The sequence below is a fragment of the Bos mutus genome, chromosome 10, assembly GCF_027580195.1.
Source record: "Bos mutus isolate GX-2022 chromosome 10, NWIPB_WYAK_1.1, whole genome shotgun sequence".
NCBI lineage: Eukaryota > Metazoa > Chordata > Mammalia > Artiodactyla > Bovidae > Bos > Bos mutus.
Window position 1 is genome coordinate 38,132,593 of NC_091626.1, and position 20,437 is coordinate 38,153,029.

Here is a 20,437-nt window from a genome sequence, read left to right on the forward strand (position 1 = left end):
GTAAAATTTCTTTATAAAAAGTTACTTCTAGAAAATTAGTTTGTATTTAGTGAAGAAGGCATTGAGGCATCAAGTTAAGCAATGCTGGAGGTAAGCAGTATGTATCAGGTAAAAAAAGGTAATGGGAACAGAGTAAAAAAGAGACCACTGGACACATTTTGAAGGAAAAACTGAAAGACCCCAATAAATATCTGGTTATAGAGAACTAAAGAAAGGAAATAACAAAAGAAGACAGTGAAGTATGTGGGACTGGAGGAGGAATGCTTAATTTTGCAAGGAAGTCCAAACTAAATATATGTAACACTCTCAAAATATTTTTAAGTTTCTAAAAATCCATATTAAACAAATATTTTTAAAGGCTAATTAACTTGCAAAAAAACTATACTTACCAAAGCAGGATACCATTCACTCTTCTCAGATGTAGATACCACACTTACAACTTTTCCTAATAATTCGTCGTTGAGACGTCGCTTATCTTCATCTTCCTCTTCGCTACTTTCTTCTTCTTTTTCATCTTCGTTACTAAAAGTTAGAATAACTTTATCATGATCTTAACATAAACCATTTTGATACAGTTATTACCCCAGGGTAATAGCTTCTTTATCCACACTGGAATTGAATAGATATTTCCCTGGTCCCACAGAAGTAGTTCTGAGCTATCCACTAGATCAATGAGAATCAGGACTTAAGACTCTCATGCCAACCACTGGCTGGGACAGAAAAGCTATATCATCATCAAGTACTTACTGTGCCAAATACATTTTAAGAGACTGCCCTTTGATTTGTTATGCATGCCAGATGCCTGATAATCACTTTAATTTTCTAAAAGGTTATGAAAAGATCTTATCAAATGCATCAGAATGTTTATTTAGTTAACCTATCTGGATAACTAAACAATTAGATAAACTCACAATGAGCAAAAGTCTACAAAACAATTGGCCTGCACTCTTCAAAAGGAACTCTTCTAGATTAAAGGAGACTTAAGAACCACAAAAACTAAATGCAATGCATGATCTTGGACTGAATCCTGGAAACGGAAGATAGTATAAAGACTATTATTGGGACAGTTGGCAAAATCAGAAATATATACTATATGTTATTTAGATAATAGCATTCTATCAGTGTTACCTGTTCTGAATTTGATAATCATACTTTGGTTATATAAGAGAATGTCCGTATATTTCTACACAAACGAGGGGTAAGTAATGATGATTGCAACTTCCTCTCAAATGGTTCAGCCAATTAAAATTATTATTATTAAAAAATAATAATATATGTATATAAAGAGAGGAAATATAAAGCAAATATGCCAAAAAGTTTTAATAATTCAGTGAATCTAAGATGATGAGTATATGAAAGTTTATTGTATTATGATTTTTCAATTTGAAATGTTTTTGAAATAGGTTAAAAAAAACACATTATTCTCACTTAAAATAGGAAAATCATCATATCAATTAAAGCATTTGGCATGCGCACACAAGCACACCTGTGGTTGTGTGTATGTGTGTGTGCGCGTACGTATACGCGTGCACATGCTCAGTTGCATCCAACTCTTTGCAACCTCATGGACTGTAGCCCGCCAGGTTCTATTATCCATCAAGTTTTCTAGGCAGAAATACTGGAGTGGGTTGCCATTTCCTACTCCAGGGTTTCTTCCTAACCTGGACTGAACCCGTGTCTCTTGAGTCTCCTGAATTGGCAGGTGGATTCTTTACCAGTGCGCCACCAGGGATGCCAAGGAATTTGGCAAAGCAACTCAAAACAAAACTAGCCTGTTTTAAAAAGGGAGTGTGATCATTACTTCTATTACTTTGTCCAAGAATTAAGAAAAAGGTCTGCTCAAAGTAAAATGTCTAAAACAAGGACACAAGATATTATGGAAAGGTCACACAAACAAATTTGGCCACTGTAGAAAAACCACTTGTTTAATGTTGTGGTAACTGTAATGTACACGAAAACACTCACACAGGCAGAGAGGACCTCCTTCCTCTGTTCATCTTCTTTGCAATTACTGGAGTTCCAAAATGCTCTGGATTTGTTAATGGAAGCTGGTCAAGTGTCTGGATAAGAAACAGACAAATTAAATCACTTCTTGTCTCTATATTAGTAGCTGCTGTTCAATTCAAAATGTTCATCCATGGCACCCTACCTCGCTCTCAGCAAAATGTCTCTCTCCTTTTAGGCAAAGAGAGGTACGTCTCAGTGTTCTCTCATCACCATCATCAAACACTGTGATAAACAAGACATCAGAGAATTTATTCACACTAAATAAAATTAGAACTGCACAGAATGCTACTGTTGCTATTTACCTGGGGCTTAAGAACCATTATGTTAGTCATGCTTCAAAATCTTTTAAATTATACATACCATATTTTGCATTCTACAGATACCAAACAAATACAAGTTAATGGCTGTCCCCAACTGCTTAAGTGTCTCCATTTACTTCCTCAATTTCTACCACTACAGAACCACCTTCTTAAACCATTAACAACCTAGTCAAAGCATAGATATTAAATTACCTTCAATCCTAGAAGAATTAGCAAAAACCTTGTTTAAAAAAAAGGATTCCAGGTTTTTCTGGCAACAGTTATCAATAGAGTATCTCTAACGTTCAGAAACTGCTTAATTTCTGGTAATGCTGTTGGATTACTCTACTGCTTCTACTTCTTTGCATGATAACCTACTGTAACAGAAATACTTGCTGCCAAATTCTAAGGTCACAAGATTCAACTTGTTTCTTTTGCTAGAAGAGGGTGAAAGATGTTTAGAAGTAAAAGAAGAATCAAGGAAACATTAGAAAGATAAAAAACTTTTTTAATTCTAAAAAATAAGTCACAATGGCACAGCAACTTTCTCAAGTTTTTACTTCTATTACATTAAAAAGAAATCGTATTACTTGTAGAGTATGTGTAAATATTTCCAGCATATAAGGGTAAGGAATATAACAGCTCCCAGGTGGTGGTAGTGATAAAGAACCTGTCTGTCAATGCAGGAGACATAAAAGACTCAGGTTCAATCCCAGAGTCAGGAGATCCCCTGGAGGAGGGTATGGCAACCCATCCAGTATTCTTGCCTGGAGAATCCCATTGACAGGGGACCCTGGCAGGCTACAGTCTATAGGGTCACAGAGAGTCAGACACACTGAAGCAACTTAGCAAGCATGCATGCTCTCCATATATCTAGCTATACATATTTTGATAATTTTATAAGTTTAATTTTTCAGACATATACTGATTTTAATATCTGATATTCACAAAGAAAATGTTCTCAGAAGACACCTGATACCCAGCATTATGAAAAGATAAAACACAAGAAGACAGAATCCTTAGCTCTGATATTTAAAATGCCATGTACACATCAACAAATGTTTATACATGTTATGGAAAAAGCACATACACAGGAAAGCACACATACACAAAAAATGATCATTAATTTTAAGATTTAATCTTAATTTTTGTAATTCTATAAAATTATAGATAAATAGAAATAGAATTTCTATTTAGAAAAATAGAATTTTTCTATTTTCTAAAAAAAAAAAAATTTTTTTCTATTTTGACACAATAGATTAATGTTAAGAAAGGAAAATTCTACATCATCTTAATTTAATAACATCTTAGAATCTTTACCATGCTATCTATGTAACTGAAATCCTGAATTTTTCTTGAAGGGTTGTTTTATTAGTAAACACTCTGCCTTCAAATCATAAACTTATTTTTTTCATGCTAGAAGCATAATTATATAAGAGAGCTCAACTTCTTTAATATTTATCTACCTCAGTCAGTTCTTCCTCTTAGACTAAAGATACCTAGTTTTAGATTCTCTTACACTCAGGAGAAAATAAGAAAATTAAAAACTTCTGATACACATATTTAAAGAACCATAATGATTACAAGGGCTTCCCTTGTAGCTTAACTGGTAAAGAATCCGTCTGCAATGTGGGAGACCTGGGTTTGATTCCTGGGTTGGGAAGATCCTCTGGAGAAAGGAACGGCTGCCCACTCCAGTATTCTGGCCTGGAGAATTCCATGGACCGTATAGTCCATGGGGTCGCAAAGAGTCGGACACAACTGAGTGACTTTCACTTTCACTTTCAATGATTACATAAAATCATCTGTGTTATATACTGTCAATGATGCATAAATTAATGACTGCCTGCAGATACAATGACAAGATAAAAAATATTCTACACTTGATGAACAGTGCTCTAAACATTTATATTACAATTATGATTCATATGGTATCAAGTCTGATAAATAAACCACTGCACTTTTAAAAATTTAAAATCATGAAATTATATCAAACTTAAAATAATTCATGTTATTATTAATGTAAGTATGCTAAAGAATAAAACCTAAAAGTTCCAATTTTCCTTAATGCCAACCATATAATACAGTAGCAAAAATGATGACAATGGACACACACATATACACTAATATATACCACATTTAAGACACAGAGGTGTGAGGAAGGAAAATGTGGGTTTAAGACCAATCACTAATATCAAATTTACGCAACAAAATCTTTTTCACAATTTTTATTATCAATCAACAGCAGCCCCAAATCAAAATGCCCTGATGAGAAATTTTAACAATTTAATATTATGAGTTCTTTTTTATATTCACTTTGAAATCTATCTAATTTTTAAAGAAAAAAAATTACTTCCACTTCAGCATACTTTATCATGGTTAGAAATGACATAAAAACCAAAGACAACAGTGCTACAAACAACCAGGGTATGGTTTTACCTAGGAACCCTTCCAACTTCAAGGGAGAAAGAGAAGCAGTTTAAGAACTGTTTTTAATTCATAAAACTATACAAAGATATGTGTTTGAGTACTTTATACAAGTCTGTTGAGCCACGTAATTTCTCAAGATGTTCTAAAAGACAAATAGAAAACCCAGCAATATAGTGGACCTATTTAATCAGGACATCCTTGATTATAAAAATCATGAAGAAGTTCCATCCATATGAAGTTTTCTCTGTAACTTCCATGTTACAAGTATCATCTAAAAGAACACGTAATTTAAAGACACTAAAGACTGACTCTGGCACTTTGATAAGAGTGAAATAATTAACTGGTGTATATAGTAAATTTAGTTTATTTTTGGTTCGAGATGGATATTACAGCGTGCCAAGAGAAAAAAAGAGTATAAGATTTAGTAATCACATGGCACAAAATGTCTTACACTTGCCAAAAATGGCATGCAAATATATTAATGATTGAGTGCAAGAGAACAGTACAAAAATTATATGTCAGTGTATTTTATATAAATACTAAAACCTAAGTTGATGACAGTAACAAAGCTAAGACTTGATAACCTTAATCACACTAGACAAAATAAAGCTAATGCAAAAGCATACAAAGCCTAACCCTAAATTGTTAGAATTCAAAGAAACAAAAGCAACAGGGATCCAATCTAACTACTAAATATAAAAGATCTACCTGTTATCACAGCACTGTTAGATGATGGAGAATAACTGATAACAAAAACAGTAAATTAACTTTATCTATTCAAAGATACAATTGGCTATTACTTATTAATCTTTCACTATGTCCTAATCACACAGCAGCCTCAGCAGAGTAGGCATCACTGTCTTCCTTTATAAAGAAGTCGAGAATTAGAAGGTTAATCTATGAGCTACAATTTAGTTAAGGAGGGGATCGAAATGATAATAAATAGGTACGAAGCAGAGGCATAAAATGAACACTGGGAAGGAAGTTAAGAATTCTGACTCTGATAAATAACAAAGTCCTACTGTATAGCACTGGGTACTATGTTCAATATCCTGTGATAAACCACAATGCAGAAGAATATAAAAATATATACATATATATACACATGGGCTTCCCAGGTAGCACAGTGCTAAAGAACCCACCTGCCAATGCAGGAGATGCAAGAGAGGCAGGTTTGATCCCTGGGTCAGGAAAATCCCCTGGAGGAGGGCATGGCAACCCACTCCAGTATTCTTGCCTGGAGAATCTCATGACAGAGGAACTGGGCAGCCTACAGTCCCCAGAGTTGGACACAACTGAAGAGACTTAGCAGTTACAATTAACAAAACATTTCACATAATAAATACTTTAAAATTATGGACATTCTTGGTAAAAACAATAGTTCTATTACTCATAAAATCATTTGTGATAACTACAGATGTCATTCAGCAGCTAATATAAAAAAATTAATGAATCTGGAAACCTAAGATATTAATGTTCAAATGTATAACTATATTAATAAAATATCATGGGAATGCTAAGTCTCAGAAAAGGATATTTAAACAATGGGTTAAAGCCTATCACAGGACTGAAGAGAGGTGTTACTTAGTACTTTTTTTTTTGTTAGTGAAACTTTTCTAGTCAGTAAAATAACCACTTGGCTTTGAAAACATTTTGTTGTTGACTTTGGTTGTAACAAATTTGTCATAAGTGAAGTGAAAGTCACTCAGTTGTGTCCGACTCTTTGCAATCCCCATGGACTATGCAGTCCATGGAATTCTCCACGCCAGAATACTGGAGTGGGTAGCCTTTCCCTGCTCCAGTGGATCTTCCTAACCCAGGGATCGAACCCAGGTCTCCTGCATTGCAGGCTCCAGCTGAGCCACCAAGGAAGCCTTGTCATAAGAGGTTCTAATCAAATTAAAAGCCTCTTAAGCCTAGAGAACATTCTATAAAAGTCAGTTCATTCACCGGTTTAATCTTAACCCTCCTCTACTTCTTTAACTTAGAATTTCCATGAGATATGATAAAACTGATATGCAGAACAACAAGTACAAAGTACAAAAAAATCCCAAATCTCAAAAAACATTTGTTACAAAAATATATGGTTAAAAAGACTTTAGTGTTAAACTTGATATATGACCTACGTACATTTATATATAAATTAAAGCAAACAGCAACTAATTCCTTTACATTTTCCTTATTTTTCACTGTTTCCCTCACATTTTCCTTATTTTTCAAATACAGTGTGTTATTTTTATATTCTAAAAAAGCAAAGGAACAGTTAAAGAATGTCTCACTGACAGTTGTATTTGGCAGGATTTTTGATGACTGGACAGATTAACAGTACAATCACATACATTTCTCATCTTTAATGCAAGGATAAGAACTGCCAAATGAATGAACTATACTATAAAGGCAGTGTCTTATTATAGGAAGAGGAGATATTTCCAAGTCTCAAACTCCCTCATCCCCAAAATCCATGAACTGGTGTTATTCATCATTCAACACTTAGAGGGCAAGGTAATATTACATTTTTAAATTGAGTTATGGTAGATCCATAATCTCTTTAAAAATTTATTGTTATAATAGGAAAAATTAATACCTGTATTATATAGTTAATATTACCTTCTCAGATAACTTTTTGATAACTAATGATTATAACTCCTATTTTATCCAAACTAGTAGTGTGGTATGCCCTTTGGTTTCGTTTTTTAGTAGTTTGACATAATTTCAAGTTCTTTTAAAACCAAAAGTATCATTGAGAACACTAATAACACTTTTGTATAACTTTCTGATTCTACCTACATTAACACTTTGCTAGGAATCAGAAATCAAGAAAAATTACAAAAGGGGAATTTAAATCCAACAGATAAGTAGGCACCCAATTATAAATACAGGAAGTCTGTGATCCATGAGAGATCACACATTTTATTTTGCCATCTTCTAACTCCGATCTTTATTTATGTGGTCTGTATCCTTCAATATCTAAACACTCTTTATAGCAGAGTGCTACACTGAGTCTCCTTAAAAGAACAGTACCTCTTATCGTCCTAAAATTTTTTGATCACTCTCACTACACAGATGCAAAAATCTTATTTTGCATTTTTATCCCAAATTAGTTTCTGTATTAACAAACGTGGCCTGTTTTCGTACTGTGTACTACCTGCATTAGGTTCACCCAATGCACTTATAAAAGAAATTCTTGGGTTGCCATCGTAGACCTGCTAAATTGGAGAGACCTGGGGTCCTCAACTTCTCATTTTTTTTAAACTAGCACCATGTGAGTCTTATGTACACCATTTAATGCATGAATCATATGCAATTAAGATTCTAAGCTCTTGGAGGAAAAAAATTATATAATTTCTTCTGTAATTACCTGTCATAGAAAATCACCACAGAGAATGCTCAGTATCAACTAGTTTTTTTAAGTATTAATACTAAAATGCCATTCATGTAGAGGATAGAAATAACTATTCATAATTGAAGTATTATTCTGGGGAGCAGAAGTCCAAAATGCGAAAACCGGAAAAAAAGTATTGCTTCTGTAAAAGCTGAGCATTATATCATTAAAACTTCACAAGCACTGTGAATGTAACCTTGATATTAACTACCAAATAGGATGTATATTAGTATCTGAACATGCATCATATAATGTCCCATGCTTCTGCACATATCAACTCCTTTAATTTTTACCACTGCTTTATTTAATACAGCAAAATTGCATCTACCTGAGTGACTGAACTGAACTGAATCTATAAGAGTTAACTTTAAGCTTAGTTTTAAATCTCTAACAACTATCAATGGCCACAACCAACCCTCCTAAAAACATATAGTTCAGAATAATAGCACCATTGTGAACCAATATCAACTTCTAGGAGGTCTAACAATAAAAATGGTTAGAAAATAATAGATACATAGAGAAGATTGCTACTATTAATAGAAGCCACAGTATAAGACACAGGAAGTACAATTTGCAAGTAAAGACTGTTCTTCACATCTCTGAGCATCAACTAGAGATGAATGATTTTTATCCAAAGCAACAAATCAAGTTAACTAAAAATAAATCTAAAGGGTCATTTCTTTTCCTTCTGCAGAGAAACCACAATATTGTAATTACATCTTTTATACCAAGACATACATGTATAAACCACATAATGCCATAGATGTTCAGTGTGAAGCCAAGGATTGGATGGTATCTGCAGGACTGTGTAGTTTCAAAGTACTGAAAGGAGACTTGGAAATACTAATTGTTGTTATTCTCATCAGCACAATGACAGTAACTATGTAGGTACTATATTTAGGTTTGCATTTATACGTATTGTGACACTTGTTGCTACTCACTAACAACTTTTTTAAAGTCAGCATAAGCATGAAATGTTAAGAATGTATGTACATTAGCAGCATATATTGTTGTTGTTTAGTTGCTAAGTTGTGTCCAACTCTTTTACGACCCCATGGACTGTAGCCCACCAGGCTCCTCTGTCCATGGGATCTCCCAGCCAGGAATACCAGAGTGGGTTGCCATTTCCTACTTCGAGGGATCTTTCCGACCACGGGATCGAACCTGTGTCTCCCATACTGGCAGGCAGATTCTTTACTGGCAGGGAATGACCCAGCAGCATATATATCTTTTTTGAAAGGTGTTAAGAGTTCTGACTACACTGAAAATCAAAAATTAAGCTATGATCATCTAGGCTTGAATCTACTCTGGCCAGGACTTTTTCAATCTGTGAATTCTGTGGTAACATCTGTATTACCCTTATATAAAACAGGCAGCAATACAATAAAAGACTGCAACTATGCAATTTTAATTCCAGAAACAGTTTAAAAGTCTGATGACTAAGTTGTACTGACTTTTCTAAAGGAAGAAAAATAACCATAAAATTTAACTTTCTTGAAGGGAAATACCAAGATAACCTAAAAAAGGAGTACACTCTTGGATGAAATAACCCTAAGTGGCCAAGTTACTGTAAAGAGATAATTGATAATTACCATCAAGGTGTCATTAAAATTTTACCCATCTATATCAAGTAAATTGACAAGAAAAAGTACGTATTTCTCTGCCAACATAATGTTTCAATGTATTTACAAAACAGATGTATATATATGAAACCCCCCAAATTAAATCCTTTCTATTAAATTACCTAATTACTTACCCACAGTATACCAACTAGCATCTGTCAACTTGCTGATAACAGCTTCCTGAAAGGATCCATCAGATGTCCTTGTTTCAACAATAGCTCCAACCTAAAACATAAAATCAAAATTTCATCATCAAATTTAAATAAATAAACTAAATCACTCCTACCAACCATATGACCTAGGTAAAAAAATATATCTGTTTATGGTAAGTCTACCATACATTCCCAGAGATCTTTATCATTTATAGCGCTCTAACATTTATCATGCAATTCCAGCCCCAAAACACTGAGGCTTATGTAAGATAGTTATTATTACCCCATTTTATACATTGGAAATTGTGGCTCAGGAAGAGAAAATAATCTGCAAAGAATCCAGGATGAGAACCCAGTCTTTTAAGTCTTATTTCAGAGCTTTTTTTTTACTGTATCATATTGCCTATAAGAAAATTGTGGAGTATGAGAACCAAAAACCATAAAGACAACAAAAATAACTTCAATTTTCCTTCATAGCAATGTTGACTATTGGATTCAGCATTTATATTTAAGGGACCTTTTAGATAAAGTTTCACCTGGATACAGAGAGATGGACCAGTTGAACTTCTTTCAGCTTCTAGACCTTTGTATATCAGATATTAACTGAAGTGGTACTTTGACATAACAAAGATTTATAACATAAACAAATGGCCAGACATGGATGGAAAACATAATGTAGGCATTCATTAAATTGAATTATTAAGTCAACATAGTTTACTTGCTAAGTCTGAACAAAAGAACATTCAGACTTATATTAGTATAGCACACTTAACAAGTTAAACCTCTGTGGTAACAATATGAAAAACAAAATAAAGTATTCAATCCAGGAAATCAAAACAAAAAGCAGTGAAACTCATATTCATATGTATTAAAATACTCTTCTTAAAGACTCTCAACATTCTTAAGCTAAGCATACAGACACTGTTAATGTCATAATTTATATTAACTATACAACACCTCATTTGTATTGCTGTTTTCTAATTAACATTTAAAAGTATATTTACAGATGTAAAATTCAATAAATCACTGTATGAATTTATGACTAATCATTTTAGATTTTAAACTGTACAAAATACGTACTCTTAAAGGACCTTTTACTTGGTCATCTTGCACCAATTGTGTAGTATTATCCTGTTTCAGGAGTACCTAAAAAACATTTTTGCACAACAGTTCACATGTTACTTTTAAAATAATGTATTTACGGTAACACTGTAACAAAAATGTCTTTAATCTATGCTTTCTTAGCATCCTGTGGTTACCTCTGGTATGATACTTATCACATTGTCTCATGTTTGTGTTTATTGTCTCTCCCATTAACCGTGAGCTCCTTGAGGGCTAGAATCCTCTTTCATCACTGTATCTACAGCAGTTGGCAAGTATCAATGCATATCATAAGCACTTAATAAATATTTGCAGAATTAACTATACAAGATTTATAATCTGTAGTGATTACAGTAAAACCTTAAAACTGCCTTCATTTCTTTTTATCAACAAGTCATAAAAGTTCATATCACCAAGTTTATTACCCCAAAAAATAAAAACAGTATCAAATTTTATCCCTTCTATGCAAAGTAAACAAATTAAAAACAGACATTTTCTGGTCCTTTATAAAATAAACCTAAATAGTAATATGATAAGCAATTTAGTCACAACTAAGTGTTTCCTTCTACTACAGATCATCCTACATATATAACTTGTTCTATTAAGAGAGGGACTTCCCTGATGGCTCAGACAGTAAGGAATCTGCCTGCAATATGAGAGACATGCAGGAGATCTGGGTTCGATCCCTTGGTTGGGAAGAGTCCCTGAAGGAGGGCATGGTCACCCACTCCAGTATTCTTGCCTGGAGAATGTCCTGGACAGAGTAGCCTGGCAGGCTACAGTCCATGGAGTCACAAAGAGTTGGACACAACTGAGCCTCTAAGCACAGCACATTAACAGAGAGGGTTGATGGGAGAGGGAAACTGAAAGGGGAGAAGTACCCAATAAGGAGAAACTTCAAATTCTAGGTAATTTATGTATGATAAGACCTCCTGGAACAAGCATGGTATTGATTTTATATTCAGTAAGTTAATCTATAAAGAGCTATGATGCTAACAAAAAGTTAAAATTCTCAAAAGAATTCCAAGCAAATATTTGGTAAGCAGATCATGGATAGCTGATATTGTAAAAAAGGATATAATGAAACAAGAAATTAATGAATGTCAAATGATATCCTAACAATATTTGAGAAAAGTTTCACCATCAGATCAAAATTTAAACAGTAAGTTTATAATAATCATAGATAAATCTATTTGCCCACCACACAAATCTCATTCCTCTAGTTCAATGGTTCTCAAACTTTAACATGCATCAAAAACACCTGGGGGCTTGTTATGACACAATCATTGGACCCCACCCTCAGAGTTTTCGATTCAGTATGTTAGGGATAGGGACCTGAGAATTTGCATTTTAAACAAGTTCTTAGGCGAGGCTGATAATGCTGGTCCTGAACCCACTGTTCATTCATTATTCAACATTTCATTTATTCAACACATTTTAAGCACCCACTATGTAGAAGGCACTAATCTAGGTATTCAAACAGAACAAGACAATTTCTCCTTTCACAGTGCTTAATTTTTGTAGGAAAGCAAATCACAAAATTGAAAGTAGAGCATGATCCAATGAATAATAGTAATAACAACACTTGTTATTGAAAGGCACAGCCCCAAATCTAGAACACATCAAATCTCTTTGGCATACTATCAAAAAGGACTTCTATGAATTTTATTATACAGCTCTAGACTGTTAAAAATGTTTATAATAAGCATGGATTACTTTTGTAGTCTAAATAACTAAGATTATTAAAAACATTTATATAAAAAAATTACTTGGGGGAAACATAAAAATGATACTAGTATTTCTGAGGTAAACTATTGGTTTTACTCCCTCGGTACTTTTCTATATTTCCAAATACTGTACAGGAATAAGTGTTTTTCTGGCCATAAAAGCATCTTAAAAATAGAATTCTTAAATCATTTTTAATGCTGTCTTGAAATTATAATTTCCACGGTTTTGTTTTTAGTAATCTATTGCTTTTTCTAACCACTTGAAATCGCCTCTACCCAAATAATAAGAAAGGAAAGACAACAGATTATAGCCACCACAAACAGGAAAGATCCAAATAATGGGAAGTACCATGAGTACAGTATTTTCATAGCAGCAGTTTGGAATAATTTCTCATTTTGAGTTCTTTATTTCCCAGTTCCTAGTGTGCCTTTCCTACAGTTTTATCTATGTTATTAACATACTAATGATTTAGTAAGTGAAGTAATGATTCAATAAATAAAGTGTTGATTTGCAGTCTCCTTACCCCTAATTCTCTTCAATTGAGTTAATAAAGCTGTTGCATTAAAAAGAAAAATTACCTTAACCTTTACCAGCCTTTTCACAGTCTTAATTTTTGCCTCACAGAAGGCACCTCGGTACTTGGCACTGACATCAGTTCCCACTGTCAGGTAGGCAGGCTCATCCGCCGCCTGATGGAAGAAAGATGAAAGATGAAAGTCACTACTGTTTTCCCCAACTCCACCCCAAGTCTCATTGAAAAGTTCTATATTTCAAGTAGTAGGAACGTTAACATTATTTGCTTATTAGTATCATTAATAATTTGAAAAATATTCCTGAAGCACTTTATTAGCGATCCTTTACTTAATAAACTGTATCTTGATAACATAAAACATTTTAAATTGTAACTATTCAGTATCAGTAGGGAAATACAATGTTTTCTCACCCAGGTACAAAATGATTCAACAATTTTATAATATATTTAAGAAATGAAAAAATTTAAAAATCCAGAAAAAGTCTATTTATATTGTCTCATAAAATTTTAAGTTATTCACTTATGGCCTCCTGAAAATTTTATTTTCAAATCAAAAGAAATATGCTATTAAAATTAATACTAACAAGTACATAATTAAATGTTTAATATAGTTACATAAAGGCAACATCTTAGATACACTATAACAATATAGATAATTAATGAAGCCAATCTTTTTGACAAAGAGAGCATTATTTAGAAAAATCAAGGGCTAAGTGCTGCATTTTAGAGCTTCAAGTCTAAATTATCTGATTAATGCAGAGATGTGAACTGATGGTAGTAGTACCAAGTTTATTACACTAATCTTGGTATTTTTTTTTAAGTTTCAGAAAGAAATATCTGCTTTCAGAAAATGGTCATGATCAGAATGATACATTGAAAGATGTGAGAAATATCATTCCTCCATTCATTTTAATCTTGATAGTAACAGAATAATTGCTATCTCAATCTGTCACTTAACCAACTTTTTTCAAAAGTTAAGTATATGCATACAAATTCAATTCAACATTGCTAAGTGCAACGGTGACAGTGTACAGTTTAGAGAAATACTTTCAAGTAGAAAATGATTTTTCATTCCATTTTCCCAACTAACATTAAAGAAGGTACACTGTCACTTCAAAACTTGAAGGAGATACCAAAGCAAGAGGAAGTTTGGGAAAATACTGTATTTCAGAGTTCAATACACTGAAACAGTAAATGAGTAAGAAATCAAATTTAAAGTTAGTGCATTTATGAATAATGCAAATTGATGAGAAATACTTTTTGCAAATAACTATCTGACCTGAAACATTCAATGACTCAGAACTACAGGTTGATATACCTACCTTTCCCTTTAAACATCACAGGATGTCTGCAATATCAGTTGTCTTCCGAAGAATTTTTTTTTAGGTTGGGTGTATGTTTAAAATATTTACTATATGTACTGAACAGAAATTAAGTGTTATTAGTTATGATAATAATATACAAAATTTAGTTTTCCTTCACCTTCAAATATATTCTAGCCACAAAATTTCACTTTATCCCCAGAAGAAATGATATGTCTCTAACACAATACACACATTTCTTCTTTAGAAAATCTCATTGGCACTGGGGAAGAAAAAAAATTCAAAAAATCCCCCAAAGAACCAAAGCAGGACAAAAGCTTTACTTCTGCAAAGGTTGCTGCCAACACAGGAAGTGTTTAAAAATACTAGCCCAATGGACAACAATGGAAAGGCTGCAGCAGCCTTTCCAAAGTGCTAACTGCTTCGGAGAGGGGCCAAACTGACCGCATTTAGACACGATGATCATGTCTTACCCATTCAACACGTCCTCATTTTCAGAAAGCTCTGCTTAGTAGAGGAATCAATTTTGAGTAGCCAAAAAAATGACATTCCACAGCACCAGCCTCACGACAGGCAGTGTGCAGGGCACGAGGTTCCGAGCAGCGTCGACTCCACTTACCTTCATTTTCACTGGCGATCTGTGGGGTTCCAGCTCAACGAGCTATCTTCTCCGTCGCTATAACCAAGGGGAGGAGAAAGACAGGCACAGAATCAGTCAACGGAGGGGAGCGACCCGGGGAAAGAAAGTAAACAAACGCCAGCGGGGAGGGGCAGAACCCTCACCAGGGAAGGGATAAGATCCCCTCCGAGGGCACCCAGGACGCAGGAGCCGAGAGGGCGGCGAGAACCCCACCGGCGCCAAAGGGCAGCGGGTTCCACCACGGAGTTCGCCAGCGGCCCACCGCGCCCCCGCCTCGCTAGCCACTTTGACCCGGAATGCTCAACTCAGTGCCCCCGGACGGGTTGCTCCGGAGAAGGGCAGAGCACCGTTTGGGCTTCTCCGGGCCCCTAGCAGGCGCGGTCGCCCAACCTTCTCTCGGCCGCCCCCCGGATACCCCGACTTCGGCCCGCGCCCCGCCTCCGCCGCTCGGCCCCCTCGGCCCGCCCCGGGCCCGCGGTGGCGGCAGCGGAGTGTCACGGCGCCATTGCTCTCCTTCCTCCGCTCTGCACCATGTCAGGAAGGAGAAGCGCTTCTTCACCCAATGGGGCAGGGGCCGTGGCCTTCAGCCTGGAGGCGCGCGAGGGAGGGCAGACCCGCGAGGGAGAGAGGGCTGGGGGCGGGGGGGGGGGGCGGAGAGGAGGAGGGGAGGTGGCCCGGACAGGGTGTGGGAGGGGAGGGGAGCTGCACAGCGGCAGCCACCGCCTCCTCCCCGCGCCCGCCTCAACTTTTTGTACAGCCCAGAGCGGTACCAGCCACCAGCCCCTCGGGTCCTGCCACGGACTCCACCCGGGAGGACGCACCGCGGAGTTGGGGGCCGGCGCCCCTAATCAGTCCGCTTCTCGCCTCGCGGAAGCAAACTTAGCGGCGCGACCAGCCCCACAGCCATTTTCCCGGGGAACCTGGGGAAGCGGCCGAGGAGGTTGCTGCGGAGGCTGTTCTTGCAGTTGCTGCCGCTGCTCTACGACTTGCCCCTTCCCCGGTTCTCACCGCCCCGCTTGCCAAGCATCCCCCTCCCCACCTCCTAAGCTTCCAACTGCACCGGGACCCCGGGCAGTAGCGCCAGCTGCTAGTGCCGCTTCGTCCACTCAGTACCCTCGCTTCCCTTCTCCTCACCTACCAACTGTGAGTGAAGTGATCGCTTGTCAGCTCCTGAGTCCTCCGCCTCGCTGACCCCCGTGGGCCCCCGTCCGGGAAGCACCACTCCCGGCCGCGGCGGCAGTTCCTGCGCCGGGTTCCCCACTCGCCCGATTTACTGCCACAATCCACCAAATAACAAGCTGTTGAGCAGACTCGCTTCTACACGAACTCCTATTGGCTGCTCATGACGCCGAAGAGTTTCGGATTGGAGTTCGCTACCTGCCGTCCTCATTGGATGTAGCTCTGAAACTTCACGGATTGGTGCGAAAAACAGCAGGTAGGACATCTTCCACTTATGATTGGCTGTCCCCGAAGACTAACGTTACTGGAGAATCAGGTATTGAGTAAGCAAGTCCTGAAAAATGATTGGTAAAGACGACTACGGATGTGCTCGGCTGAGCACTGATTGGTCAATTGAGGGGTCAGGAAGAGCAGTGCGGCACGAGGATTGGCGGTGGAGTGTCCCATGGAAACCGAACCCGGAGCTGCGGCCAGGACTTACACGGGGGCGGGGCAGGGTCTTTCAAGGCGCCTGCGCTGAACCAGCTTCTCGGCGCCATTTTGTCTGGGCAGAGGTGGCCGCAGCTGTATCGCATTTTATGTTTCTGGCGAGAGGAGAGCGGAATCTTTATCCCGTGAATTCATTTAACTGCGGCAGTCATCCGCCGGTTCCTTCAGGACAGCACCTAGTGAAGGTCGGAGGAGTCCGGATCTCTCAGAAAGGTCAGTTGAAAGCGGTGGTTGTCCGGTAGACTGGGGGATGGCGCAGCTCTAGCGGCACCGGCACCGGAAGTGAGGGGGCCGCGCGGCGGCCATAGCAGAGATCTCCCTGCGCCGGGGTGGGGAGCTGGTCGCGGGCGGGGCGGGGGACGGGCTGAAAGGGGGCGAGGCTTCGTCTCCCGCGGCCTCAGAGAAAGAGGCGGAGGGGACGTGCACGTCTCCTTCTCCGGACTGACTCCTTTGGGCTCCTTTGGGGAGGGTGAGGGATTTTCGGGATTCTGCTCATCTCAGAGCATTGCGTCCTCCCTTTGGAAGTGGTTTCGGCAGCTTGTCATGTTCTGCGACCAAGGCCACCGACTGAAGGTTCCTCACCAGTTAAGATGGGGAGGGAAGGGTTCTTAGTCCCATCCTGCGTGGGAAGGTGTTTCCGCGTGCTCCTCACGAGGTTAAGCAATGAGGAGACCGAAGGAAACGCTGAGTTTGGGTGCTGAGGAATTCGAATTCCCTTGTTAGCACGACTCTGCTTCTCTAACCACAGAAGAATGGTAGTGCCACAGTGCACGGGGCTCACGCTGCTTTTCGAAAGGAAAGAGCAGTGGATTTGCAGGGACTGAAAACACATTAAATTAAAGGACTTCCCCGATAAGACTTTATTAGGGCAGCTATTGATTTTGCTCCATGAGTAAGATCTTGTGCTCTGTTTCAGAAAACTCTCATTTGAAATGGTAGGAATAGAGTATTATTGGTTAAGTTATTTTAAAGATTGAAATAATTAAGGAAATGTAAAATATAGACAGTAATCCACGTTGACTAAATTTACTCGAGGACATCTTTACTAAAACTAAATCAATTTTTCACTCGCAATAGTTTTTTTCAGAATTATTTGTTAAGAAAATGTAATGCTTATTAGTATTTTTATTGAGTCACCTAATTACACTGATTTGAATAGCTGCTTAAAATGATCCTCGTAATACTTGTTTTGAACCCTATTGTTGTATTGGTGGGGCTCCAGACTAGAAAATGATCGAGTAATTTAATGATTTATTTGGGCTTTTTTAGCAGTTAGTCTGAAGAAAACAGAACAGCTCAGTGACAGACATCTGCAAGTGTTCCTGAGGTGAGTTCGAATGTCTGTAAAAATGTTTGCAATTGGGGAGAGTGCCTGGAAAGTTTTTTATGGATCAATAAGTAAAGCCATAAATAACAAAATCAAAGAGTGGTAGTTTAAAAAGTCTTTGGTCAAGGGTTCAAATGAAACTGTAATTCCCTTCCTGACAGTGATACTTTAGAAGGAAGTCTTAGAGTTAGGACACACATGAATATGTTTACCCACTCATGCTGTTCTCATTTTTAGAATATTAAGTACTTAATACTTTTATCAAGGAATAATATGGCAATTTTAATGATTTTTTTCTCTCCATATTTAAAAATGTGGCATATAGAAAAGATGTTTCAGTAAGAATTTGGAAGTTAACCTTTTTTTTTTTTTTTTTTTAAGCAAATTATGGAATATGTAGTACTATTCAACTTCCCCAGGGGGTAATCACCTGTAATGCCACTGACTTAAAACTTATTATCTGATCCGAATAATGCCTGTCAGTGGGCATTTGGAAATTACCAAAAAAACAAAGGAGGAAAAAAAGTGAAGTGTCTTGTATCACCACCACCAAGAGGTGATTGCAGTTTATACTGTACTTATATATTATTCAGAGAGATTTCTCTTTTTCTCTGGTTTTGTTTTACAAAATAAAGGTCATTCTAGTCGTGCTCATTTTGTCATTCAAGTTTTTTCTTTGTGGGAAATACTGGGAACATATGCGTTCATGGTTGCGTAGTGTTCTGTAGGATAAATATGCCATATTTTATGTAACCAGATCTCTTAATTTTTGTAGTAGCAATAATATGTCTGAATATCCTTGTGCGTGTTTTACAAAAGATATTCTCTGAGAACTGGTGTCTATGACTAAAATTTCTACGCATCTAGGTATTTCCTGACATGCCCGATTATTTCTTCAGAATAAATTTCTAGAAGTGGAAATAAAAGGGCAAAGAAACCATACCACTGTCCTTCAAAGCGTTTGCTCTTACTTTTTTTCTTGTACTTTTTCCTTTCATTATTCTCTTTCCTCTCCTGCCCCCCTTTTCTTTATATAATTTAGCTTTATTTTTGAGCTTTATCTCCTGGGTCTCTGTTTAGTCAGGTAAAATTATCAAGTCTTTTGTGTCACCCATATAGTAAAATAAATGAGAATTTTTTGGACCTTAGGAGTATATTCTTAAAATTTGTTTTTTTGCTCCAGTACAGTTAGGCGTTTGTACAGTGAAACATTTTGTTAGGCAAAAGTGACATTTCTAGTTACTAAAAACAAATTATTTTTATGGTAGAGTTGGTTGAGATTAACTATGTTTCCATGTAACCTTCCTGAAGGTGAAGTGAAAGTCGTAGTTGTATCCAACTCTTTGCAACCCCATGGACTATACAGTCCATGGCATGGAATTCTTCAGGCCAGAATACTGGAGTGGGTAGCCATTACCTTCTCCAGGGGGTCTTCCCAACCCAGGGATTGAACCCTGGTCTCTTTCTCATTGTAAGCAGATTCTTTACCAGCTGAGCCACCAGGGAAGCCCAAGACTACTGGAGTGAATAGCCTATCCCTTCTCCAGGAGATCGTGATCCAGGAATTGAACTGGGGTCATTCCCAGGTGCTTTTGTACTCATAGGACCCTCTGTGTGCCTCTCTCATCATGTTTAATCACTGTTAGGTTACCCTACCTGATATATTGTATGTATGCTATCACTATTTCTTATGAATCTTTATGTACTTTTATATAGAAAACGTGAAATAAGCAGACTTATGTTTTCTTTAACAGTAATTCTCTTCTGAAAATTTGTATTTCACCAGTGCCAGCTTAACTTTCAAATTTTTTTAATGTTTCAAATACTTGATTTAGTACTGAGTTGAATTGTAATTGCTCATGTAATAAAGATTTAGAGAACCATTAAGAATAGTTTAATAGACAAATTCATGACATTTGTCTTTTTTTTTTTTAAGATTTTATGATACTTTAGTGGAAGGTAACTAGAGGTGAATATTAACTGAACACTTACAAATTATCTCTTAGGAATAAATGAAAGAAAATTAATTTTGATAGAATTGGGTTTTGTAATCTATTTCAGTGAGCCCAAATTGTTAGACTAATGTTTCTACAGAATCAAAATTGTCAAGTTTTTAATAATGGTTTTATGAAGAAAAACTATTTTGAAAGCAGAATATTTTATTTATTTGGTCAAGGATTCAAACGAGGGTATAAAATCAGCTTCATGGTCATGATATCTTAGGGGC

At 36.9% G+C, this 20,437-nt stretch overlaps 1 protein-coding gene across 4 annotated transcripts in view; it reads right to left on the reverse strand.

Moving 5' to 3' along the window:
- ARID4A (AT-rich interaction domain 4A) overlaps positions 1-16,492 on the reverse strand; it is a 63,690-nt gene extending 47,198 nt beyond the window's left edge. For 2 of the 4 annotated variants that reach the window (XM_070377771.1, XM_070377775.1), the window contains exons 1-8: positions 16,354-16,492; positions 15,195-15,251; positions 13,300-13,410; positions 10,973-11,038; positions 9,875-9,965; positions 2,150-2,229; positions 1,966-2,060; positions 390-522 (exon numbers count right to left, since the gene is read on the reverse strand). In XM_070377771.1, the coding sequence (XP_070233872.1) occupies positions 390-522; positions 1,966-2,060; positions 2,150-2,229; positions 9,875-9,965; positions 10,973-11,038; positions 13,300-13,410; positions 15,195-15,200 (582 nt within the window). In that variant the 5' untranslated portion in view covers positions 15,201-15,251; positions 16,354-16,492. Of the gene's footprint in view, positions 1-389; positions 523-1,965; positions 2,061-2,149; positions 2,230-9,874; positions 9,966-10,972; positions 11,039-13,299; positions 13,411-15,194; positions 15,252-15,358; positions 15,806-16,349 lie in introns of those variants that run through there. The other 2 variants (XM_070377772.1, XM_070377774.1) reach the window with 2 other exon arrangements.
- Between the last annotated feature and the right edge of the window lie 3,945 nt (positions 16,493-20,437).